The sequence below is a fragment of the Phascolarctos cinereus genome, unplaced genomic scaffold (genome assembly GCF_003287225.1).
Source record: "Phascolarctos cinereus isolate Bilbo 61053 unplaced genomic scaffold, phaCin_HiC Scaffold_1;HRSCAF=81, whole genome shotgun sequence".
NCBI lineage: Eukaryota > Metazoa > Chordata > Mammalia > Diprotodontia > Phascolarctidae > Phascolarctos > Phascolarctos cinereus.
In genome coordinates this window covers 199619291-199647126 of record NW_027555514.1, presented here as the reverse complement: position 1 = coordinate 199647126, position 27836 = coordinate 199619291, and the positions used below count along the sequence as shown (strand labels likewise).

At 36.8% G+C, this 27836-nt stretch overlaps 1 protein-coding gene across 2 annotated transcripts in view; it reads right to left on the bottom strand.

Moving 5' to 3' along the window:
• The window catches only part of FBH1 (F-box DNA helicase 1), a 74514-nt gene that overhangs the window by 24742 nt on the left and 21936 nt on the right, over nt 1–27836 (bottom strand). For both annotated transcript variants that reach the window (XM_020973662.2, XM_020973661.2), the window contains exons 6-13: nt 25281–25471; nt 19671–19763; nt 19393–19487; nt 18213–18381; nt 17183–17405; nt 3734–3821; nt 3560–3646; nt 2333–2469 (exon numbers count right to left, since the gene is read on the bottom strand). In XM_020973662.2, the coding sequence (XP_020829321.1) occupies nt 2333–2469; nt 3560–3646; nt 3734–3821; nt 17183–17405; nt 18213–18381; nt 19393–19487; nt 19671–19763; nt 25281–25471 (1083 nt within the window). The remainder of the gene's footprint in view (nt 1–2332; nt 2470–3559; nt 3647–3733; nt 3822–17182; nt 17406–18212; nt 18382–19392; nt 19488–19670; nt 19764–25280; nt 25472–27836) is intronic.

The following is a 27836-nucleotide window of genomic DNA, read 5'->3' as shown; positions in this document are numbered from 1 at the left end:
AAGTGTCTGAGGTAGGATTTGAACTCAGGTCTTCCTGACTCCAGATTCAACATTCTACCCACTGTACCACCTAGCTGCCTGTATGCCAGTAGACTGCTCTAGCATGTTAGAAAGTCTTCAAATATGAATCTGATGATGTGCTCTAAGTAGAGTCTGGTTATTACGTAGTCTCCCAAGAAACTATTAACTTTATTTTTAAATCTTTCAAATACCACTCTCTCAATCATCTAAGATTGAAACCTCAGATCCATTTAAAAATGTTTCATGAGGTAGTAAGTTCCTAGTCATTGAAGGCATTCAAGTAGAATCTGGATGTAGACAGTATGGTACAGTGAAAACAATGTCAGAAACTCTGAGTTCAAAACCTTAAGAAAGTTGGAGATGTTACAGGATGTTACAGAAGGGATTCATTGGACTGGGAGTGGGGATGGGGAGGCATGGTAAGGTAGGGGAGCGCAAAAGGAGTGGCATAAAATCTAATTCACCTCCAAGATACTTTGATGTTATGATTCTTTGACATCTCCCACCTCCCTCCCTTATGATCCAAATTTTTTCAATTTTATCCTTCATTATGTTTCTCACCTACATTCCTTCACGTTGACATCATAGCATCATAGATCTAGAGTTGGATCTTCACAAAATCACAGATTTTAGAGGCTATCTAGCTTAACTCCCACATTTTACAGATAAGTAAAATGAAACCCAGATATTAAATTACTTGCCCCAAGTCATATATGTAGTAGACACTGGAAGTAGAATCTGAATCCAGAACTTCTGTTCCCCTGGCTGTGTTATTTCCATTAGGCCACATTGCTTCTCTAATTTTGGTTAAGGACCTATTCTCATACAAGCACTACATACACATTCCCCTTTTTGTGTTCTATCTACCATCCTCTAGACCAAGAGTTCTTAACCTAGGGTCCAAGGATTCCCAAGTAATCCAAGTAGATTAATTTCAGGAGAAACCCATGAACTTGGATGGGGGAAAAAAATTACATCTTTCTTTTAATATAATTGATTTCCTTGGTAATCCTATTTATCTTATGCATCTGAAAACAATTTTCTGACAGCCAAAGAAATCTATGACAAATAAAAAAAAGCTAATAACTTTCAAAACTACCTCTGCATACCATACCAGATACCTGACACACCTCTGTTCTCCGCCGTTTTCAAGAATTCATGTCTATGTCAGTTTGCTATCTGGCTCTGATACTGGGCCAAGTAAACTTTAAGTCATCTGAGGACTCCTCTTACCCCCAAATCAGGACAATTCATTTCCATAACTACCAACTGCCATGCATCCGTGTTCTGGTCAACCTAGGCTATCGCTGTTTTCCAATTTCACCTTGCCCTCATGGCTTCTTCCCTTTATGCTCACCATTCCCCTATGTCCCAACTACTGTAAAGATGCTACCGCCATGAAGCCTTCCCTAATGCTTTCCTCTAACCTCCCAAAAGAATCCTCTTATGCCTCTCTGTTGGTTCTATTCTGTTCACTTATGTCATTCTAACTTTTATTACAGTTATTGGTGTGTCATCCCAAAACACACACACACACACATACAGAGCTTCTTGTGTTATTTTTGTATCTTCAATGTAGAGCACACAGCATTCTTAATAAATGTCTGTTGATACAAAAATTGTGGAGGCTTCAGGATCTGCTTGACTGACTGGTTCTTTTTAATTCTTAGCTACAATCCTGCAAGCTTCGATGCAATTGAATGAAAAATTCTTACTTCAAATAGGTTTCGTTCCAAATACAATGTTTGATTGATTGTGCTATGAAGACAAACAATCTTATCTTGTAATGGGTCATACAAGAACATATGTGAGATGCCTAAAGTGACTGCAAGGACAGCCAAGCCAAAGCAATAGGTATGGCTTATAGGAGACTCAGTAGGGCTGGATACATTGTATCAAAAGGAAAGTTATAACAGTGGATTATGATGTGGCTACAGGTACTGCCAGAGCCCCAGTTCCTTTCTAAACACCGCTGGACTTCCAGGTACAGGAAGGCTAGTGTTTATACAGAGAGGAAAGCTACAATGCATACAAGTTGTACCTAACAATCCTCCCCAGAAGGCCCAAACTATGCAAAGAAGGTAATCAAATGGATTTTTGCCAGCCCTTAAGGAAGAGAACCACAAAAAGAGTAGGCTAGAATCGAAGAGATTTGGGCACACATTTCAGGCCCATAACTTAACAGAATTTCATTGCCCTCCTTATAGCCTTTACCTATTCACAGATGGACAAACAAAAGGGTAAATGGAGGAAAGCACAATTAAAAAAACAAACATAAAATTGATGCTTTGAGAGTAGGGAAAGTTCTTACCTGTGTGAGATAGAAGAGATGTGTGTGTGGCACTGCAAAAAGGGCATTAATAGCATACCGAAAGGTGTAGATCTGTTGGTGTGGGTCCCCTACAAAGATTTTTCCACATGGCTGGGATAGAATTATGTCTATGATGGCTACAACCAAAAAGGAGAAGAGAGTACGATCTCAAGGGACTACAGCCAATAAAACAAGAATAAATAATACTTCATAAGGAACAGAAGAAAAGGAATCTTGTAAGCTCCAGCCAGCACATGATGTATCCCTTGTTCTTCTCTTCTCTTAAGAACTAAGTATATGAATCAAAATCAAAAATACTATAAACATTCATGTAGTTTATCAGTAACATGTGACAATTTGCAACGATGCAAACATTTACTAAGCATAGGTATTCCTAGAAAACAAGTTAATGCATTCTGCTTGTTTTATCCCAATTGGAAACCAACAAGATCCCTCAGAGAATTACATTCACATATGCATGCACATTGTACATTCACATGTATTATCCACATGGGCATTATATTATCTGTAACAAAATTTTCATCCTAAGATTACTGACCCTTTGCCATCAGTTGACTGGTTCTTGGGGAACCCAGATATATTTTAATAATGTTAACTGAAGCAAAACACAAGCAAGAAGATAAGCATATTTATCTTTACATGATATACTTCAAAGTAGGACACAAATGGTTTTGGGATGACTTATATCACTGCTCCCTTTTCAAGCATGAATAATAATTCATATTTATATGGCTCTTTTAGGTCTATGAAAAACTTTCCTCAGAACAATCCTATGAAGCAAGTACCATTTTACAGAAAAGTAAATTGAGGCTCAGATACAGTGAAACTTACACATGGTTAAAAAGGGTGAGAGGCAGGATTCAAAGCCAAGTATCAACTGTCTCATAAAAATGGGGGTGGGAAGGTCTTTAGGGTTTATAAAGTATTATTATGCCTATTTTACAGATGAAGAAACCAAGGCCTAAAATGTTTAAGAGAATTGTTCAGGGCTGTACATTCAGTGTCAGTGTCAGAGAATAATGACTGTTAACTGTAATTTCACACACCTATATTCACATACACATATGTGTATATGTAGCAATTATACATACACACATATATGTACATATAAACACACACATGTATGTCTATATGTATACATGGAGAGGGAGAGAGAGCAAGCACACAATTTCTACTTATTTTAGATTTATTTCCTTTATTTATCACCTGGAGTACAGTCCTGGGCCTCATCCACGAAGACAGCATCATAAGCACCAAAAGAAGGCTTGCTAAGTTGCCAAAGCTTCAAATAGCCTAAAAGAGACAAGAGGTTATGACTCAAATCTCCAGAGTAAACAAGTCATATTCCATATGTCAGACTTATGTTAAGACTTCCCATACCATCATGAGTCATATGATAAGCCTCTTCTCTGCATTCTTCTAACTTTTTCATGTTCTCCCAAAGTCTGGCTGCTTCATATGCACCATTCTAGAAAGCAAAGTATATAGTATCAAAGACTGAAGGCAATAAAAGAGAGAAGACCCTGTAACTATGTAAATCAGGTTTCAAAATTAAGGCAATGGGCACAGCCTAGACCAGTTTCTTCCAACCCAAACTATAATTCTGATTGGGAAAATATCCGAATTCTGTGTGGACTTGTCTATCTTCTATAACCTCAGAGTCTAGGAGTCAAGGGTAGTAAGACTAGAATACAAGAAGAAGAAAACAAGGAAGAGGAAAAGTAGAACACACAGAAAAAGAAGAAAATGAAAGTTTGTTTTTTAAAGTTTATAGGCTATTAAAGGACAAAGTTTTGCAGACCAGTAACTGACTGATTCATCAAAAGGACATGATGGGTACAGAGAGCGTCAAAGCCCTTCTTGTGGATGGTTGTACTTGATGAGCAGTTGCAGATTCTGTCCCTAACTCTGACACTGTACATAATAAACAACGTACACAGTATTTCCATATACTGACATTAACATGAAGGCAGATGTGAAAAATTCATAAAAATGGAAGAAAGGCTCTAACATAAGCAAAGCCTCTATGAAAAACTAAATAATAATAGTCTAAGCAGGCAGTGTGCTGTAGAGTCCTGGATTTAGAAAGTCAGAGGTCCTAGGTTCAAATCCTGACCACCACTTACTACTTACGTTACTCTGGCAAGGCACTTAAGCTCTGGGCCCCTGTTTATTCAATTATAAAATGAGGTCTAAAGTCCCTTCATATTCTAAATCAGAGCTTCTTAAGCTGGGATCCAGGAATCTGTTATTTTAAAATATTCTGATTACCGAACTTCAGCATAATTGGTTTCCTCTGTAACCTTATATATCTTATTTTATATATTAAAAAATGTTCTGAGAAGGGTTCCATAGGCTTCACTAGTTTGCCCAGGAGGTCCATGATAACAAAAAAGATTAAGAATCCCTGCTTTTAATCTATGATCCTATGATCCTAAACTTTCAAGAGCCAAGGAAGAAAATTCAAGACAGTTCCAAGTCATCAAATCACCTGCAAATGTAGCTCTTGGAAGACGGAATGATACACATGAAAAATTTAAAGAATTAGTCTCGCCACTCATTTATTTAATATTCAAACATTTTAAAGTACATCTTAAGTGGTAATAACAATGATAAAAGAAATAGCTAGCAATTAGCTAGTGCAGCTCAAGACTAAACTAAGACTTTTGGGACAACCTGGATAGAACTTTAAGGTTTGCCAAGCATTTTATACACACTAATTTGATTCTAGGTATAAGACACTATGCTTGAAAATGCGGATAGAAAGGTTTAAAAAAACAAACAGTTCATATCCTAAAGGAGCTTATATTTTATTTAGAAGGTAGTGAGAAGAGCTTCAAATTGCTTTAGAAAAATCTAAGGAAGGAAAGATATTTTCTGCTTAAAGAATTAGGATAGTCTTCAAATAAAGAGTTGTACCTGAGTTAATGCCTAAAGGAAGAAAATCATTCTGAAAGCCAGTGAAAATGCCATGAGGGATGGCATATAAGAACACAAAAGCTGGAGACAGCATATCAAGTTCAGGAAACACCCTATGTGAAATAAGGCTGAAAAGGCAGTAGACTGAATTCAGGTCATTAGGGATATTTTATCTTATAGGTAATTGGAAAGGATTGAAAGTCTTATGAAGAGGTGAATGGCATAGTTCAGTGCCTCAGGAAGATTATTTTGGCAATTCTGTAAAGGACAGATTAGAAGAACCCATAAGGAGGGAGGTAAATTAAGAGACAGTCTCGGTGAGAAGTGCTGAGATTCTGAATGAGGGTGGAAAGGGTGTGAATAGAGAGAACAGTAAAGAGGTAGATGTTGCAAAGATGTCTGGACAAAATAGCCATGAACAAACTTTATTTATATTAGCCATAGTCCATTTGACCCATCCCCTCAAAGGAAGATGAAGAAAATCACGGAAAAAAAAATACTAAAAAATAAGAAAACAAAAAAAAGGTAGTGTCTCTTTGCCAAAATATTTGGTGCTAGTCAGAAGCATTTAATCTACTACTTTTCTGAACAGAGACCCGGACTGAAGGGGGTTATGTTCCAATCCAGAAGTGATTATTGATAAATCAAAATAAATTAATAAATTTTTTTTTAAATGTTCTAATCCAGAGCTGGACATAAAAGTCTCTGACTAGCTGAAAACTACAGAGGCCAAGTAGTATGCTCTCAGTCACATTTGCATCAACACTAATTGACTACCAACTCTCTCAATCTCTCACATGCCCAGTGACTATTCTTAAAGGTTTTTCTTTGTGACAACCACCTGTAAATCCAAAAAAAATCTAGTCTTATTTTTCTTTCTTTCTTTCTTTCTTTCTTTCTTTCTTTCTTTCTTTCTTTCTTTCTTTCTTTCTTTCTTTCTTTCTTTCTTTCTTTCTAGTTTCTAATCTGTCGTTTATGAGGTGTGGGGTTTAAAAGGGACTGAATCAAATGAATGTAACCAAATTTTTAAAAAGCCTATTCTCAGGGCCAGTGAGTTGCAAATAATTATTAAAGAAAAGCCTATAATTACATCATCTCAATAAATTGTTTTTATACTAAAAAAAAAATGGCTGTGAAGCTGGTCACAACTAAGTCTGGTTCTCCTGGACCATTTCAAAACAACAACAAATGCATCAAATAAAAGAGAGACCAAAAAAATGAAGGGGAAAGAACCTTATGAAAATTTTGTATTCCCTTTTATTCAATTTTATTATGTCATTTGTCCTGAATATCTGGCTGTCTCCTGTTAATATTAACTTCATCTGGCTAAAAGAATGATAGTATTGAGGGAAGACTTTTGACATTTCTGAGATAAGAAGCCAAAAAAGAAGGAAAAAGCAAATAAAGCATCTACAAAAATTTTAAACCCTTCAGGGGGATTTAGCTAACTTTGTAAACTTCCTACTTTCAATTTGCCCATTATGACTTCTTTAAAATGTAGCCTTGTAGTTTCCTAAGTAGGAATTTGAAATTCAGTATTTAAATCTGTAACTTAGTCTGTTTACTAATATGCTCTAAGTTAGTCTGCTCAACCATAATTGAAGGAAGCATGAAATAACAAATCTGTTTGACTCGGTTTGTGTGATCTTTTAAAGTTGCTATAAGTTGAAAAATGATCTCTCTGATGAAATTTTTCTCTCATAGCTTTGTCAGAAACTCCAATCTTTGTTCAGGGTTATTTTTCTACCTCCTGAATCTGTGCTTAAGCATAATAAAACCTAGGTTTCTACCTCTAATTTTTTGCACTGTGATAGATTTATTCCATAACAATCTATCACATGAATTCAATGGGGGATAAATATTCTTCCCCCAACAAAACCCTAACAGGAAAAACCTCATAACAGAAATCTCAAAGAAATAAATAAGCATAAGAGGCCCCAATATAGTGATGGAAAAAATAAGGTTACAACAAAGGTACCTCTAAAGGGCAGAATGGTCATACCTTCACTCTCATCCCAGTTCTGTTCATGACTTTCTAGACTTCAAAACCACCCCCTGTTCCTGCTGGCTCATTCTGGAACTTCCCTCAACAGTGGGATCTCCTCAACCTTTCCTTCTACTTGTTTTAATTTGGAATATCCTTCTGCAAAACCCAACCCTCTTCTCCCAATGGTTAAGTTCCTCCTGGAACCTCTATTTGTGGCCTCTGACTTCATTCCAAGTTCCCCACTGGGTCCCTTCACTTCCTGCCCCACCCTGCTCTCTGTCTGTTCCCTTTCACATGTGGTCTTCCCCATCAGAATATAGGCTCCTAGAGGACAGAAATGGGGACTGTGGCTGGGACTGCTTCATGAGTGGGTGGGAGGTGGGGGATCCTTAAGTAAAAATTTTCAGAAGCATATGTATTATAATAGGTATTTATTTCCCTCTCACTTTTGTGATAAGAAGCAATTGCAGGCATCAAACTACAGCAAAAATGACAATCTTCCCTGCCTACCTAAGAATCCAGAGTGATAAGACAGAGAATCATAAAATGAAAGAGTTGGAGGGGACCAGAAAGTTCAGGCTATAAGGAACCTTAGAGTCACTAGAGTACCTGAGCTGAGAATTAGAGCTAGAAGGGAATGTAGACCCCCAGAGCCATGGCATGTCCACTGAAAGAACCTACCATATGCCAGACCCCTTATGTCAGGTCCTTGTGACATAAGCTAACATATTCTGTCGTCAATCCTTTCATTTGACAGATGTGGGAAGCAAGCCCAGAAAGAAGAAAAAACAGCTGGCCAAGGCAACCTAGTGTGTTATTGGCAGATTCAGGGCCAGAATACATGTTGCATATTTCAGGCCAGTGTTTTTCCAGCTATACTTCTGTTCAAGTGTTCTGTAAATCGTGAAAGGCCTTGTTAATTACAAAGCTCTATACTCTCAAAAGTTTTTAGTATAGTGCCTATTATTACAGTAGCCAAAACTAAAGTGTGACTCACTACTTCTGGCCAATCCATGCCATCTCCAAAAGGGAAAATCTGATAACCGCATAATTTAAGTCCTTTTTTATTCAAACAAGCACCACGTTGGAAAAATCCACCTATAGGAGATAGGGTGGTGGCACACTGTTATGATTTCGTTCCATGCTAAGTTTGGTAGAAAGCTAGTTTCCCAGGCCCTAGCAAAAAGCAGTAACAAGTACTGAGACGAGAGAAACTGATTTAAAGAAGGCCTCACTTGTGTACATTCTTACTAAGAGGCCCCACATGACAAAGGCCTCAGGTTAAATATTTAATAATACATTCATATCAAATGTTTTTCATGAAAAAGGAAAAAAAAGCATGTAGGCTCCTCGAGGGCAGGATTTATATCCTCAGAGCTTAGCACATTTAATACGTCTCCTTCCTACCAATCTACCACAGCAATCTCCAGAGAGACTAGAATATTTACACAGCATATAAAGGAAAATAAAACCACCATAATATAAAAATTATCCAAGGATTCACTGATAGGTACTACTGCCAATCAAAACTATTAACATGTAGAAACCAGTTTATTATATGCTCAAAACATAAACTCATGGTATACAAAAATCAGTGGGCCTCAGCACCAGTTTTAGCAACTTTATATAGATCATAGTTACATAGGTAGGACAGATACAATGGCATTTTGGAGGTCAGAAGGGAAGGTAAAGACTTACACATCAAAGAACAGATAGAAGAGGGGGAAGATCTGCATTAAGTAAAATAAAAACACCAGAGAAAAAGCTGGAATTTTCAGTATAACCTGAACCATTAACCCTGGAGCTACTTATTTGACATGCTCATATTAAATAAATTAAGGTAATAAAGCTGAACCAGAAATTCTCTTATCACTAACTACTTGATTATTTGAGCTAAAGTTTGATGTCAAATAAATTCTGCAAGCTCTAGCTAGTTGTGTGACTTGATGCCTTAAGGAAATGGTGGTATAAACACTGAAAGATTCTCTTATGACATCCATAAAAATAAAGAAATAAGAATGCTAAAAGGGGAATTAAAAACGATAAACACCAGAACTTACAGAAGGAATGTGGAAAAACCTCAAAGAAGGTAGGACTCTGACTAACAAAATGGAACAGGCAGAACAAAATAAAAAAGGCTGGGATGAAAGAACAAATGACACAGCAAACAACAAAAATAAAAAAGCTGAAATTGAAAACCCTTAGATAATTATAAAGCAAAGCAACAGAGGTAGACTGCAGAACTTGGTGAAACAATCTGGGAATTATTGGCTTCTCAATATGTGAAGAAACAAGAGCCTGACATCACATTCCAGAAACCATCTCTAAGTACTAGAAATAGAAAGCAGATTGCAAATCAATAATACAATTGTGATAATTTTTCATCTTTTATTCTCTGTTATTAATTTTCATTATTTGGGGAGGGTCAAGATGTTTCTCCTAGTTAGGAGGTTATTGAGCTGGCTGAAACATGTTCCATAGGATGTAGAAATTTACTTAAGGCCTCAAACATTCCTCATATAAGAAAAAAGAGAATCAAGACCCCACCAAGTAATTGATTTACCTTATTTGAGGAAGGGACATAAAGGCATAAACCTCCCCTCTCAATCTGCCCATTGTGAACACTCTAAATATAGTTTACTCTCTAACAAGACTTACTTTTACCTAGAGTCTGTTTAATTAAGTTTGTTTCTTTAGGGAATGTATGACATTATGATTTTAACTGTGTTTGTTCAACTTTAATGAAATTGAAGGAAGCATAAGATTTATGAATCTTTTTTAACTTTTTTAACCTAAAAGAATGTATGAAATTCCAATATGTAAAAGAATTCTTGCCACTCTGATGTATTTTGTCCATAAAAAGCCTCTTTAAAATCCTAATCTTTGCTTAGGGTTATTTCTCTTTAGTCCTGAGCCTGTGCTTAAGCATAATAAAACCTATAATTTCTGCATCGTGGTAGACTTATTTCAGCAGCAGTAACCTACCACCATAACTCAAAGAGGAGATATTTCTCCCATAATACCATCCATAGGAGGCTGAAAGAGGAGAACACTAAGTTTAACTAAATATAGTCACCAGTTTGTAGAGTTTCATATCAAAAAAACCCTTTAAGAAGTAGCAAGGAGAAAGCAACTTATATTACCAAGAATCATTCATTAGGATTTTATAAGCCTACTCAACAAGAACTAAAAGCCAACGACAATAGTTGAAATGCAATATGCTGAAAGGCAAGAGAAATTATCCTGCCCCTCAAAATTACCTATTCTGCAAAACTTACATATGCCACCCTGATAATAGATGGTTTTTCAAAAAAGGTCAGAAAACTTGCTTCTTTCTGATGAGAAATCCAGAATGGAGAGGAGCTTTTGATACGAAAATCAACCCAGCACTGGAAACCTAAACGCTGCTCTAGTAGCCCTGTCAGTTCTTGTGGGTTCAATTATATAACTGAATTATAATTATGATATATTATAACATAATAATTATATAATCTCTTTGTAGATGACTCCCAACTCTATAGATAGATTTCTAATATTTACCAGACTTGTAGTCCTTCCTAGCCATGTATCTACAGGACATCCTATAGACATTCCGAACTCATTATCTCCTCACTATACACTCTGCTATTCTTCCAGTCTGTTAAATGGTACAATGGATAGAGTGCTAGGCCTGGAGTCAGGAAGACCTGAGTTCAAATTTGGCCTCAGATACATACTGGCTCTGGGATACTGGAAAAGCCCCTTAACTTCTGACTGCCTCAGTTTCCTCAACTATAAAATGTGGACAATAACAGCACCCAGTCCCATAGTTCCTTTCTTCTCTCCCTCCCTCCTTCCTGGTTTACAATCTCAATGGTTATCTTTTCTACTCTTTATTTTCTGTCACCGACCATATCCAATTATAGGATCAAAGCTTTAGACCTAGAAGGGTCCTAAAACTCCCATTCATTCTGTTTAATTTTACAAATGAAGAAACTGATGCCTAGAGAAGGGAAGTGACTCATTTTCCCAAGTTCAAATATTACCTCTGATGCTTATTTACTAGTTATGTGACCCTGGCAAGTCACTTCACCCTGTTTGCTTCAGGTTCCTTATCTGTAAAATGAGCTGGAGAAGGAAATGGCAAACCACTCTAGTACCTTTACCAAGAAAACCCCAAATGGTCACAAAGAGTTGGACATGACTAAAAGCAAGTCAACAACAAAGTGAAAAAAACATCCTTACTCTTTTTGAACCTGAAATTTCAATTTGAGGCATATACCCCCGAAGGAGGTCAAAGACAGAAAGAAAGTTCCCACCTACACTACCAAGGTTTTCCCTTTCCCAACTTCCATGTGCGTTAAGCTATGGTTTTTTCCCAAAAGGCAATAAAGCTGTCCTCAGTACCTGACTAGCTCAGGAGACTGGTCAAAAACCTCTAGGTTCAATAGCTATGGAAGCTTAGCCGTATAAATAAAGGATTCAAGTGGAGTTGGGGCCCTGAGGCAAGGAGAGGCTCAAACCTCCCAAGCTAAGTGCTACAATATCATTTTTAAATAGATTTTCTATGCTATAGGTATAAAAACCACATTTTGTTACCTGTTGAGTTATCTATGACTATTTCATTTTGTTCTATCACAATTGTTTCATTTGTTTCAACACTGAACCCCAGTCAGGCCAATCCATTACAAAATGCAAATAACGTAAAATTTGGTTAACGTATTGGTTTGTTTCCCTGAACTGCTTTTTTTCCATCTTAATTTTGTATAATTCAATGACTGGTACTTTGAGGGAGCAGGTGTACTATAAAAAGAAAAGCAGTAAGCAAAAAAATAAAAAGACCAAAACAGTGTTAACTTTAAACAAAGGGTAAGACTGTGTCATATGGCTGTTAAATGGCTCCCTATTTCCATTAATATAAAACATAAACTTCTTAGCATAACATTTACAACCTAGTTCATCTACCTTTACACACTTATTGCACATTACTTCCCTTCACACATTCTAAATTCCAGCCAAACTGCCCTATTTAATGTTCCTAAATCAGCATTCCAGTTTCTATCTTTGTATCCTTCTCACTATTCATACAGCTATCAGCTTATTTCAGGACCTCATCATTTCTCACCTGAAAAAAACAAAAAAACAAACCCAACTTCACAATTAATCTCCCTGCCTTAAGTCTTTCCACTCCTTAATGCATCTTCTACCCTTCAGCTGCCTTTCACAGAATGCTCCCAGCCTAAATTTCCAGATATAGATCTCACTTTACTTTTCTTTAGGCAGTCTATCCTTCAGTCAAAATGGATTACTTAATGCTTCCGGAATTCAAAATGCCATCTCACACTTCTGGGCCTTTCCATAGGATATCCCCATAACTGAAATAAACTCCCTCCTCATCTTTCAGAAAACTTAGTTTATTCAAAGATCACATCAGGTACAACTTGTACAGGAAGCCCTTCCTGGTTCCCCTAGTTTGTTGGTGTTCTCTTCTTAAATTATTTTTTATTTAGTTATTTGAGTAAATAATGCATCCAAACAGTATACCATAAGCTCCTTAAAAGTGTGGGATTTTTCCTCTTTTATCTCTCAGAAGCTGACATTTTGCTGAGGTTGGTAAACCCTGAGAAGTAGCGATACATTAAAAATTAAGCACAAACATTTTTTGAGGATGGAGGAATACTGACAATGGAGGGGACAGGAAACACCTGTCTTGTCCTATACCCATTGGGCTTGTCATGGGAAACTACTCAGGCCCTGGAAATGATTGTTTGTTATCTACTGTTCCCCCACTTTCCCCACTTGTGATTTGTGTATATAAGAGGTGGAACATCAGTCAGGGCTCTAAGAGAGAGAAATAAAGTGGGAGAGCGAGCCCTCCTGATATAGGGAGGAGCCAACATAAATAAAGATATAGAGGCTGCACGTGTAACATTTTATATGACAAACAAGAAGGTCAGTCTGGGTAGAACACAGAACATGGGGGGATGGAAAGACAAGTAACATGAAATTCATCTGAAGAAAGAGGTTGAAGCCATTTTGTGAGGGGACTTAAATCACAGAGGAGTTTGTGTTTTGTTCAAGAAGTAACAGAAAGCTGCAGAAGCTTCTTAAGCAAGGATGTGACATAAGAAGGTAGAGAGGGAAAGTACTAAGGGTGGGTAAGGTTAAGCTGCATATAGATAAGAATATGGGAAGAAAGAAGGGAAAAGTGTTTTCACATAGGTAGATGGGAATTCTGAATCACAGGGATTTAAGAGCAAGAAGTAGGAATTTCCTAGGCAGAAAGAGTACCAAGTAGGGAGAATCTTAAAGACTAAATATAAATAAGTGCTAAAGTTCCCAATTAGAATGTCAGTGTGAAGAAGACCCCTTCTAGTGGCATCTGGGAGGAGGGGGGAATTCCTCAGCTGAATACAGCAGGAGAGAAGTGAACCAAGAATCCTGAGGTAAACGAGGCCTCCACAGCTTGGGTCACCAAAAAGAGACTCCTCAGCAAACTTTGGGCAAGTCACTTAACTTCTCTACGCCTCAGTTTTCTAATTTGTAAAATAAAGATAATAAGCTCTGCCTATCTCATTATGAAGATAAAAGTAAAATGCTATCTGGGAAAGTGCTTTGAAAAGTATAAACTAGAGTCCCTTGAACCCTCAGGGATTAGATGGGTGACATCCTGACCAAGACCATGAAGAATGTGAACTGGATTATTATCAGAAAGTATTACATCCTAAAGCATACTTCTCACCTTTATGCTAAAAATTCTACAAAGTATAGGCACAGAGAGACCTTTTTAAAAAATGTCATTACAAAAAAGTATATAACTAAAAGCAAGCATCATATGCAATCAGGATAAACTAGAACAAGGGTCGGCAAATTACAGCGGACACTCTGCTTTTTAGTAAGAATAGTTTTTACATTAAGCTTTATTGTATTTTAAAACGTAAAAACCATTCTTAGCTACCAGGCCATACAAAACAAAAACAAGATGTGGCCAGATATGAGCCACAGGCCATAGTCTGCCAACTCCTGTACTAGGACCTTTCCCATTAAATATTTCAGTAAAACAAAGATAACTCTCAAATATAATTTGATATAGTTACAGAAGTACTAGCAATAGCAATACAACAGAAAGATATTAAAGGCATAAAGACAGATTTTTAAAAAGGAGATTAAAAATTATCCCTATGTATGGATGACGATTTACATAGAAAATTCTAGGAAATCAGCAAAGATACCATTGAGACAATTAATAGCTTCAGCAAAGTTTAGGCTATAAAATAGAACCTCAAATATCAACAGCATGTCTATATAATAATGATAAAACCCAAGAAACAATAATAGAAAAGGGAAATCTCATTCTATTCTATTTATTTATTTATTTTTATTTTTAGGCAATTGGGGTTAAGTGACTTGCCCAGGGTCACACAGCTAGTAAGTGTCAAGTGCTTGGCCTGAGGCCAGATATGAACTCAGGTCCTCCTGACTTCAGGGCCAGTGCACTATCCACTGCCACCTACCTGCCCCAGAGAAATCTCATTCCAAATAACTACAAAGTACATGAAATATCTAGGAGTCAGTCTATCAAAGTACATAAATCATTTTATAGATTTAATTACAGTCCTTTTCAAAAAAGAAAGAAAAAAAAGGCTGGAGCAATATTCAGTGTTCACGTCTGGGTCATGACAATATAATAAAAATTACAATACCACCAAAGTCAACTTATACTTTAATGCTATACTAATCAAATTAACAAAAGAATCATTTACAGAATCTGATGAAATAATAACAAAACATATTCAGAAAAATAAAAGATCTAAACTATCAAAGGAAATTATGAAAAGAAACAGGGATGAAGGGAGACTAGCACTTTCACATTTCAAACTATTATTATAAAGCAGCAGTCATCAAAATTATCTGGTGTTGGTTAAAGAATAGATACACCAATGGAAGAGGCAACGTAAGCAAGAATCAGAAACAACGAAACTTAATAAACTAGTGTTCAATAAACTGGAAAACATACAATTATTTAGGAAAGACATCTTTATTTGATTAAAAACTGCTGAGAAAACTGTAAAGCAGTCTGACAGTCTAAGACCAACACCTTATACTACATTCCACAATATATTCTAAATGGATACATGTTCTAATATTAAAGACCATATTATAAAAAAATTAGAAGAGAAGCAGGTCATATACTTCTTAATGGACAATGAATTCTTAATCAAAGAAGAGATAGAGACAATTACAAAATATAAAACAAATGACATGATTCCACGAAACTGAAAAATTTAATGCACCTGAAATAAGAAGGGTAGTAGTCAAATGGAAAAAAAAATCTTTGTTATCAAATCTCTCTGGTAAGAGTTGGTATCCAAGATAAATAAACAAATAATAGGTATAAATATTAAAAAAAAACAGCCATTCCCCAATAGCTAAATAGTCACAGGATATGAACAAACAGTTCTCAAAAGAACAATTTACAAACTACTAATAAACACACAAAAGAATGCTCTAAATCACTAATAACAGAAATGTAAATCAAAATAACCCTGGGGTTTCACCTCATATCCTACAAAATGACAAGGATGATGGTGTCAGATGGCAATAGTCAATGTTGGAGGGATTATGAGAGGACAGTTACACTGGGCCACCGCTGGTAGAGCTATGAACTGGTGCAACCATTTTGGAAAGCAATTTGGAATTATACAAGTAAATTGACTAAATGTCCATAACCTTTGAATCTGAGATTTCATTTTACTGGCCCAAGAAATAGCAGCACATTTTGTAATAGCAAAGAATAGGAAACAAAGTAGATACCCATAGATTAGAGAATGCCTAAACAATCTGTGGTACATAAACGTAATGGAATATTATTGTCTTACAAAAAATGATGAAATGTGATGAATACAGACAAACATGGAAAGATTTACATGAACTGATGCAGAGTGAAGTAAGCAGAGCCAAAAAAAATATACCCACAGTAACTACAACAATGTAAAAAGAAACACACACACACATCAAAAGTCAATGTCACAAAATTGTAAAAACCAAGCACATTTGAAAGAAGAGCTCTGAAAGGATAGATAGGTGGCACCAGCCCTGAAGTCATGAGGAACTGAGTTCAAATCTGGCCTCAGACTCTTAGCTGTGTGATTCTGGTCAAATCACTTAACTCCAATTGCCTCCAAAAAGAGAGAGAGAGACAGAGAGACAGACAGAGAGAGACAGAGAAAGAGATATCTAAGAAGACACTCCCACTTTAGCCTTTTGTAGAAAAGAAACCCACAAGTGTTGCACATAACACATACTTGTATTGATTGGTTGTGCTGATTTTTTCCTCCTTTTTTTCTTATTTTTAAAAAAACACTATTGTAAAGGATGGTTCTTTTGGAGGTAAAGAACGAGGTAAGAAAACAAATACATCAATACAGTTTATTTTTTTAAAGTATTATACCCGCATGAGGTATAATATGAACAAGTCTACATGTTAGGAGATTTTCCCATCCATGGCAAAAAGTTTCTCAAAAGGATCAAGGGATATGTTATTCGTCTGATGAAATGGATCCAGAGAGGCTCTGTCCTTTAAGAGCTATCTTCAGGAAGGGAAAGAAAGATACCTTGAGGTATCTTTGCTCAAAATCAGGAGATCACTGAAATGGATTCTGATATCAAAGAAATGCTGGAAATCCTAGACTTTGCCAGTTTGTTTAATCCACAAGTTACCTAGCAGACAGCTGAGATGAACTTTAAAACACCAAGAGGTGCTGTTCAATATCTGCTGTTGCTATTTTTCCAGTAAACTTAAGAATCCTCAGAAAAAAATAAATAAATCAAAAAAGAGGGTGATAAGGAGAAATGTAAGAGAGAAACACAGATTGCACCACATCGACATTTGCTCTCTTCAAATCTAAATCTCTAAGACTATCCTTTTCAGTTTAAACACTTACCTGCTTTTCACTGTGATCTACCATGACCTTCTGTCCCTGACTGTTCTTCCACCATATGGGCACATGTTCAATGTTCAAATCTTCATCAGCAGAAGCAAAGTAATTTTCTAAGGTCTTGCATACTAATTTGGCCCTTGTGAACCCTGCTTTCCCTTCTGAAAGGACAGAGTTGACCATGAAGGGTGTGAGCTTGAAAGGATTCAGTTTCTTCTCTATCTGGTACCTGTAATAAATATCCAAAGTTATTTAATAAACAGTAAACTGCAATGTGTGTGTGGGTGTGTGTGCGCACATGTATGTATCTATGTGTATAATAGGATATTGGGCTAGGAATCAAAAGACCATAATAATTACTAATCTGTCTTCATCATAGTGTTGTCATGGTCAAATGAGATATACTTATTAATAAAGAATTATATTAATCAATTCTTCAAATATCTGTGATTAAATCAAAGTCAATTTCCTTTCTCCTTATATAGACCACAACACTTCATTCTTCCAGATCAACTATGACCGGAAAAAAAAAGAATCTGTTGATGAATCTCCCTGAACTTAGAGAAATTGATCCTCAGGTAAGAATCATGAAGTCCATGTCAGGTCCACAGTAACGTAAAGTACTGAAGATATGTGTCTTTCATAGACCTTGCAACATTGTGGTGTCACTATATTTCACTGATGGGTAAGTCCAGGCAATTTACAAGTAGGAAGCAAAATGGTATGGCTTATGTCACTGCACAGTGAGAAAATCTGAGTAAATTTTGTTGTTGCTCTTCAAAATGTAAGAGGACTGAGGTGGTGAGTTACTGAATCTCTCATCTTCTATTCTCTATTTATAAATAAGGATAATGATGTCAAATCTTCCACTTATTACCATAGTTACAAATCATCACAAATGTCATATACATATCACATAAATTATACGTTTTATATATTGTCTGTATATGTTAGATGTACAAAGAATATACACACACCACACACACGCAAGATAGTAATAATCTGCAACAATAATGATGGTAGTGACAATACGTACAGCCTTCCTTTGTCTCTGAAGGCCATGGAGTGAAAAGTTTTGCAGGTAACATTGCTTGGGAACATGTGCTCAGCTTGCTTTGCAACACTCTTGTTGAATGCAACATAGAGAAATTTTCTGTCAGACCACTTCTCGGCATATTTGACAAGGGTTGAGGTCTTTCCAGTGCCTAGAAACCAAGAGAAAAGTTTGTATATTTCTGACTATGAGAGGAAAGGCAGGCTCACCACAAAAAATAGTTCATTGCACCATTAATTACACTTAGTTATCAATTGAAATCAATATTTATTTGAATGTCCATGATATACAAGGTGCTATGCTAGATATGGTCAGAAATATCTTTCTTGTATATAACACTTTAAATTAATCTGAAAGTTCTGTATCAAAAAGAACTCTTTATAGACTCAGAAAATGTTAGCCCTTAGGTACTTAGAGGTGCTTTAGCTAACTACCCCCACTTCACAGAAAATGAAATTAAGACCAGGCAGCTGACTGGAAGTTAGTCATTTTAAACCTTCTCAACATAACACCTTGGCAGAGTAGAAAGATCACTGGATTTGGAGTCGGAGGACCTCTGTTCTCTGACTTTCTACCTAAATGGCCCTGGCAAGTTAATTCTACTACAGGGCTCAGTTATCTCATTTGTAAAATAAGGATGCTGTTATATATTCAATTCAATAAATACTTATTAGGCAGCTATTAACTATAAGTAAATCAATCAACAAGAATTTATTAAGTGCCTACTATCTATGAGGCACTAGGAATACAAAGACAAAACATGAAAAAGTCCTTGCTCTCAAGGAGCCAAGAGTATGCTGGTAAATGTTTAATAACCAACTCTCTAAAAATGCCAACCTGTTTTTAAATTTAATCTGCATTATTAACAGATTATTATAAACTAACTTCTCCAGTGAGCAAGAAGATGGAGGACATTTTCTCAGATTCCCATGACCTCTCAAACTTGTCCAAAACAGGAATTATGTGCCAAAGATAAAACAACTTCAGCAATCTCCACGGTCTAGGTCACTCAGAATCCAACTGTACTGAGGATTACAAATCCATTCACACAGATCTCTGCCTTCCACACAAAAGAAAGAAGCACAGAATACATACTGCATACCTCAACTTGAAAGGTTTGGGGTGGGGAGGGGAGAGAAGATTAGAAAGTAAATTCTCTAACCTGCAAAAGCCATAATTTTCACCACCTGGAGAGGTTTGATCTCATGGCTCAGGATCTTTTGCTGTTCATGTGTTAGCTGAATAGTCACTTTTTTCCTGAAATCAACAGAGAAAAACTAAAAAGAAAAGGAAGGGATTGAAAATAATAATATACACAGACTATCCTCTCCCCCTACACACACACAAAAAAAGCAGGGGGATGGGGGACTTGTGAACATATACTGACATAGAATCCTTTTTTGCAACCTTTTAGTATGAAAAAAGGAAAAAAATATTTACCCTTGAAAAGTGGAGGCTTCCTCTTTGACACCTGTGGCCTGAAATCTTGAGTTCTCCTGAAGGTATAGGCAACAGGAGATGTTGTAATGAATCCTGATTTTTAAAAAAAAAATACATGGTCAATTAATTGATTTATTAAGGTCTGGGAGTCAGGAGACCTGGGTCCTAATCCCAGCTCTGCCACTAATTTACTGTGTGTGACTTCACTGTGCAAGTCACTGCCCCTCTCTGAACTTAAATTTTCTCACTGAATGAATAAAAAACAGGTCAGTCTAGATGGGATTTCCAAAGTTCTATAAAATATTTCTTAATATTAACTCTTTTTCTAGTTATAATTCAAAAACATATTATTTGCAAAATGACTCCCAAAACCTTAAATAAACACACAGCAGAAAAAAACAAAAACCTATCAAAAAGAAATATTTGAAAAATTTAAACAGCAAAAAAAAAAATCTGGCCAAAAGCACAATCCTAGAAGAATTAATTCATCATCTAAGACCATAAAAGGGAAAACTAAACAAATGAAGCCCTCTAGGAATTGCAACAGGAGCACACTTTTTGCCTGTTTAGACTATAGTACTTCAATGGCATCTCTGCCTTTGTGACACTACAAGACAACTGAATAATAAAAGTTAGACCTGAAATTGTGATTCTATACTTAGAAATGCAGCAAATTCAACAATTTTATCAAATATTTATTAAACTAATATTGTGTGCTTACTTAGCTTGTTTAGTTGAACTAAATTATTAGCTTCTGTATTAGGCAACAGGGATACAAAAATGAAAAGATGCCAGGCCTTACTTTCAAGGCACTTAAAAGCTAATGGAAGGTAAAGGGAAGGACATTTTGGAATAAGACATATACACTAATCCATATACAAAGCAGAAAGTGAAAGGAAAAATGCAATTATCCAAGTAAATATTCTAAGAAAGCTTTAGGAAGAAGAGGTCTTTTTTGACTTGAGGTGATCAGAGAAGACTTCTTAGAGAAAGACATACCTCTGCAGACAACTGATAGGAAGGATTTCAAAAATCAGAGAAGATATTTAGGTTTTCTTCTATAGGCAACAGGGAGTCATTAACAGCTTTTGAGCAGGGGAGTGACATGGTCAGATCTTTACATCAGAAAGAGTGTTTTGACAAATGTGAGGAGGACGGAGTGGAGTGGAATGACTAAAGGCAGATATGCCATTTAAGAGACTACTGGCAGTATTACTATAGTCTAAGTAGGCAAAAAATTACAAGGCTGTGTTAGAGAAGAGACTGGATGGAAACTGAGTCTCATCCTAGATGACCCTCTTCCAATTCTCTACTATCTCAACCTGTCTTAAAATGCACATAAAAATTCTTACTCCTACATCTCATGCAGTAAGTATTTAGAAATGAAATCCTATCTTTAAAGTATTCTGTGTTTTTTCAGAAGGAAAGGTACTGTATCAATAATAAAGTGCTGTAACCTTATGACTTAAAAGAAAAAAAAACCATTAAGGAGTCATTATAACTGGGAACCCATGGAACTAAAATGGCAGTCTCTTAAGCATCTAAGCAAGGTTTTTTTACACATGTTTTAACAGAAGAAATATTTCCTAGACAAAGTAGGAAGTTACAGATTCACTGAAACACACACATTACACACCACCTTGTTCTATAAACTCCTTAATTTAAGATCTTCCATAATCTTCCTTTCCATCTTACTCCTCTTTACATACATTCAACCAGCCCAAAATGAGTTATAAACTGTCTCCCAATCTCAACCTCCCATCTTCCAGTTCTGTGCATTCTGAGGCCATCATCTGCCACATCCAAACATATGGTAGTGTACTTTCCTTCTCTTTTCTGCCAGTGGAAATCATTCTCTTCCATCTAGGTTCAGTTATGTGTATCCTCCACCATTAAACTGTCTCTTCCTCCAAAGTACTCACCCATTCCTCAGATTTTCCTATAATAGTGTCCTTGACCCAGCAGACTATACAACAGACCATACTTATTTGTGTACACATTGTAGTCCTGCCTCCCATACCCTTCCACACCCCAAAAAATCTTTCAGGTCAGGGATTGTGATTTTTCCATCCTTTTAATAACAGCACCTAGCTTTGGGCCTTGCATACAGTAGACACTTAATAAAGGTTTAGTTGAATTGTTCTGTCTTTCAAGTCCTTGAAATCCAGGAGTGTTTTCACAGCTTGTAGTTACTCAGTAAATACTAAGTGAATTAAAAAAGGGATAACTTTTAGAATGTCACTACTCCAAACTTTTAAGAATTCATTTACAAAAATTATAACCACTCACATTTATGAAGTTTAAAGTTTACAAACCACTTTCCTCAATTCAACTTACAACGATTTACTAAGTGCTTACCTGTGGGCAAAGTACTCTGGTTTAGGAAGAAAGATAATCATTTCGGTTTTGGACATGTTGAGTTGAAAATGTCTACAGGACATCCAATTCAAGCTATCTAACAGAGAGTTGGAGATGTGAGAGTGTAGAATGAAGAGGTTAGGGCTGTTCAAATAAAAGTGAGACTCATCTGCATAGAAATGATAATTGAATCCATGCTCTTGGTTCTCCTCCAGCATATCAAAGCCCTCCTTTTCTGTCTCCTCTGCTGCATCATCACCCATATTGAGCCTGTAACTGACAGTGTACCCCCAAAGTCCTATCCTGTCCCTTTTTTATTTTCCCTCTACACTCTCAATTACCTTATTAGCTCCCAGCTTTACACAAATGAGTCCCAAATTTATGCCAACTCTAGTCTCTCTCCTAAGCTGTCGTTTCATATCACGAAGTGTCTATGTGATTTTCCAATTGGATGCCTTATAGTTATCTTACAAACTCAATCTTGTCCAAATTTTTCCCAAAAAATTCACCCGCTTCTAAACATCACTATTTCTGTTGAAATACCACCATCCTTCTAGCTACCCAAACTTCGATGCTGCCCTTGACTCCTTATGCTGCCTCACTTTACATATTCAATTAGTTCCCAAGTCTTGTAAATTCCAACTCTATAGCATCATTCAAATTTTCCCTTCTCTCCATTCCCATGGCCACCTCTCTAATTCCAGCCTCCATCACCTCTCACCAGGATTACTGAAATAACTTCCTAACTGATCTCCTTGCCTCAAGTTTTTCTGTTTCCAATCCAACCTCCATAAAATTGCAAGTGATCTAAAGAATAGGTCTGACATGTCACTCTCCCAACCAAAAAATTCTAGTGCCTATTACCTCTAAGAATAAATGCCAACTTCTTTGTCGTCTTACACGATTATCCTCTTCATGTAGTCTCTGTTTCAGCCAAACTGGCCTTCCTAGTCTTTACACATGACAAGCACTGAGTCTTTGTACACGCTGTCCCAAAATGGCAGGAATGTATGCCTTCCTCAGTAAGCTCGTAGGGGCACGGACCATTTCATTTTTATCACTGTATCACTAGCAACTAGCACCTAGTATATCCCTAGGGCCTAGCATATAGGAGGTGACTAATTAACATTTGTTGACTTACTGATTCCTGACAGACTCCTTACTCTCATTTCAAAACTCAGATCAAATGCTTCACCTTCCAAGAAGCTTTACCTGATAACCTCCAGGTGCTAGTATTACAAACACAAACACTCATATATCATTTCTTATTTACTTTGTATATAGTTATATGTGTGAAAAGGTCGTTGGTATAAACTGACCCCAGGGGCAAAAAGACCCGAGTTCAAATATGCTTCTGACACATACTGGCTCTGTGAACATGAGCAAGTCACTTAAATTCTCAATGCTCTAGGAAACTCCCTAAAACAGTACATTACAGAGGAGATGGCAAAGGAGGTTTCCTCACCTAGGAGTTCCCTATAACAATGAAATCACAGATACATTCTCTTTCCCTAACTTATTAAATGTGTGTGTTCTTTCCCATAATAGAATTTAAATTTTTTGAGGGCAGATTACTTTTATTGTTATACTCTAACATAAGCACCTATTAAATGCTTATTGACTGATCCAGCAAGAGATTAAGGGTAAGCAGTCAGGTAAAAGCAGGACAGAAGAACACCATAGAAGCCAAGACAAGAGACTATGTCCAAGAGAAGGGAATTGTCAAGGGTCAAAAGCTGCAAAGAGGTCAAGGAATATTTGGCCTAAGAAAAGGCCATTAGATTTATAAGTTAGGAAGTCACATTAGAGAAAGTCTAATTAGATAGCCCAATTGGACACAGGGCCTGGGAGCAGTTGTGTTGTATTTTGATCTTAAACGAAGAATGTAAAGGGAAGTGAAAAGGTCAGATATCTTTACTCTACCAAGCTATCCTTCAAGGATGTCTAGTCTGCTGTCCAAAAGTCTGAGCCACTATCTTGCACCTAGACTCAGAGAGCACTTTTTAGTTTCATGAGAGAAGGGGGGTCATTGCTAGCTCCCTTTACCAAACATCCAATTAATCATATTATTCCCTGTACTTCAGCTCTATAAGCAATCATACTGCCCTTAATTCCATGATGTCACCTGCCATGTTCTATACTTCCCAAAACCTATAGAGGAGGAACTGTCCTTTTGCGCTAGTGTTTGACATAAATGAAGGTAATCCATTGACACATTTACTGATAGGTAGCATGATCATGCTAATAAATGTTATCTTGTGCAGAGATCTGCCTCCCTTTTGTTAAATCTCAAAATTGACAGTACTAAAATGTCCACATTTAATGTATGATAAGCTCATAATTTTTAAAAGTGTAAATTTTTTTTTTTAGGGCAGTTGGGGTTAAGTGACTTGCCCAGGGCCACACAGCTAGTAAGTGTCAAGTGTTTGGTCTGAGGCCAGATTTGAACTCAGGTACTCCTGACTTCAGGGCCAGTGCTCTATCCACTGCACCACCTAGCTGCCCCCAAAAATGTAAATTTTAAGAAAGAAATGAGTGAATACTAAGGAAAGACAGGCAGTGAGTATAAAGTAATTTTTTCCCCCAGAAGTCTGGCAGTGAAGGGATGATATAGGTTAAAACACAGCTTAAGGAGACAGCATAATCAAGTGAAGAATTTTTAAGGATTGGGTAGACCTAAGCATATCTGAAGGCACAAGATACGAGACAATAGAGAAAGAATGAAAATGGAAAAAGACATATAATGATCTTGTAGCAGTGAAAAATATTATTTTTCCATTTACAGATAGCTATATAACCTGAGAGAGATTTGGCCAAATCATATAACAAGAGTTAGAACTAGGACTTGTGCTTCAATCTTTGGACTGATGTCCTGTGCACTATTCTACAGTGAAAAGAAAAATATTTTAAAATCTCCTTAGGAATGTGATGTTCCAGTTCCATCTCCATGTTTAAAGAAGGTTTCCAGGGCAGCTAGGTTGTGCAGTAGATAGAGAGGGCACTGGCCCTGGAGTCAGGAGGACCTGAGTTCAAATCCAGCTTCAGACACATAACACTAGCTGTGTGAGCCTGGGCAAGTCACTTAACCCCAATTGCTTCACCAAAAAAAAAAAAAAGAAAAGAAAAGAAAAAAGAAAAAGAAGAAGGCTTCCACTAAATGAAAGATAAGGTTGAAAAATTTCAAATGTACAAACTTGGTTTTCTCAGCTTAAAAAATTAGTTCCCCTACACCCTTTTCTTCCTTTGTTTTACCTGTTGCTAATCTTAATCCCCTTCTCTCTCATAGCATGCAGCAGTACCGCCATACAGTACAGGGTCTCAGTGATGTCTAATATGGTCACTGGCGAAGTGGGTCTCTTGAAACAGGACAACAGCCTCTGAATGTCACTCATGGTGCTGGAGAGAAGTATGATTGTTGCTATTAAGGCCCACACACTGATACCCTGCGGAATAGAGAACAAGAGAGGGAAAAAAGGCCACATGCTGCATTTAACAAAAGCCAAGTGAGTCAACCTATACCTTAAAAGCAGTGTTAGGTTGGTGTGCTACCCATTAGCCACCAACCAATTTTACAAACTCTCTGTGCTAAAGACAAAATGGTCCTATCTCAACCTAGCCATGAAAGAAGTAGGTGTTTTGTCCAATGACAGTTTTCAATTCTGAAACTGCATTTCCTCTTCTTTTCAGAGCCTGACTTTAGTGGTACAATGGATTGCTGCTTTCATGTTTTTATATGTCTACAGGACATTATTTCATTGGTTACTTTATTTCAGCACAAGATCTTTGGGACCTTCAGATAAGAGCTCCTGTCTAGTAGAATCAAGTAAACAATTACTGAGTGCCTATTGTGTGCCCACACAATAGAGGCAGTTAGGTGGTACAGTGGGCTGAGTGCCAGGCTTGGAGTCAGAAGATTCACCTTCCTGAGTTCACATCTGGCCTCAGACACTGACCAAGTGGGTAACCCTGGGCAAGTCACTTAACCCTGTTTGCCTCAGTTTTCTCATCTATAAAATGATCTGAAGAAGGAAATAGCAAACCACTCCAGTATTTCTACAAAAAAAAACCCAAATGTGGTCACAAAGAGTCAGACATGGCTAAAAAGACTGAACAACAATAATATTTTGTGCCCAATTAATTTCAACAAGCATTTATGGGTTTACTATAAGCCAGGCATCAGGGATAAAAATCTTTGCCTTCAAGTAACTTATAGATTCAGGCAACATAGGAAAGGAATAAGCATTATACAGTACCTGTTATAAGCCAGGGACTGTGCTAAGTGCTTTACAAATATTATCTCATTTGATCCTCACAACAATAAGGTAAGTGCTGCTGCTATTTTTAGTTTGAGAAAACTAAAGCAAATAGAGTTTTAAGTGGTTCACCCATGGCCACACAACTATGAAGTGTCTGAGACCAAATTTCAACTCAGGTCTTCCTAACTCCAGGCTTAGCACTTTATCCACTGCACCACCTAGCTACCTCATATGAAAGAAGCATAATGCAAGTGCCTTATAAGAAAGTTAAAATCAATTATTCTGCCACATTAAATTGTAAGCTCTTCATTATGGAGACAACATTCAACAAATTAAAATAAAAATTTATTAACATACTATCATATGCCAAGAACTGAGGTACCCTGGAGAAAACAGAAGTTTTACATGAAGCATGTTCCCTCTCATTATTCAGTAAGAGAGTACCACACACACGGAAAAATAACCATTAGCACCTTTTTTCATTAAGATTCTTTTTGCTTTTTTTTTTTTTGCAAGGCAATTGGCTAGTAAATGTCAAGCGTCTGGTCTGCGACCGCATTTGAACTCACATCCTCCTGACTCCAGGGCTGATGCTCTATCCACTGCGCCACCTAGCTGCCCCAATTAAGATTTTTCTTAAACAAAGGACAGAAAGATACTTGCAGATAGAGCAACCAACTCATTGGAAAGCATTATTTTATGCTAACACTGCTAAAAAGTCTCCCTGCTAAAGAATATACTCCCTGAACTAACTACTGGTACCATCAACAATTTCTTTCATAAAAATAACATAGAGCTAACAATGTGGTAGATTTTTCCACTCTAAGGCTAGTTGTGTGTTAATTTCACAATTACACTTGAGAATACATTTCTAATTGAAATCAGAGAACCATAGGCCCACAACTACGCACGCTAAAATCTACTGTCATTCATTGTATGGTCTAGGACAAGTAACTTAATTTATAGAACACTCACATCCCAGAATCAGTGAGTGTTTTAGAACTAGAACGAGCCTTCTTCTAGTTCTTCTAGAGTCTGTCTAGTCCAACCTTCTCACTTTACAGATGAAAAAGCACAGGCCAAGAAAGGTTAAATGACTTACCCAACATCACAAGAAGATAGATTATCTGTAAACTGTCAACCAAGTCCATTAACTTTGGGTCTACTAGAGACTGACAAATTCCTCATCTGTAAAATCATCTGGAAAAGGAAATGGCAAACCACCCCAGGTATTTTTGCCAAGAGAAAAGCCCAAGAAGGGTCACAAAGAGTTGGACATGGCTGAAATGACTGAACAAAAAAACTCTAGAGACTGAATAGTCTTCTCCCAACTCAACCCAAAGACAAAATATTCTGTACTGATGGGCTTCATTTCTGGAACTTCTTTCACATCCCCTCTCAAATTACAAATGTTGCCCTGAAAGTCTTCAGGGACAAGTAGCAAAATTGAAACTCCCACCTTCCAAATAACTGGAGCTCTCCAACAACTAAACAGACGTAGTGATGTAATGAGTTCTCTATCACTACAGAACCAAGGATTCAAGCAGAGGTT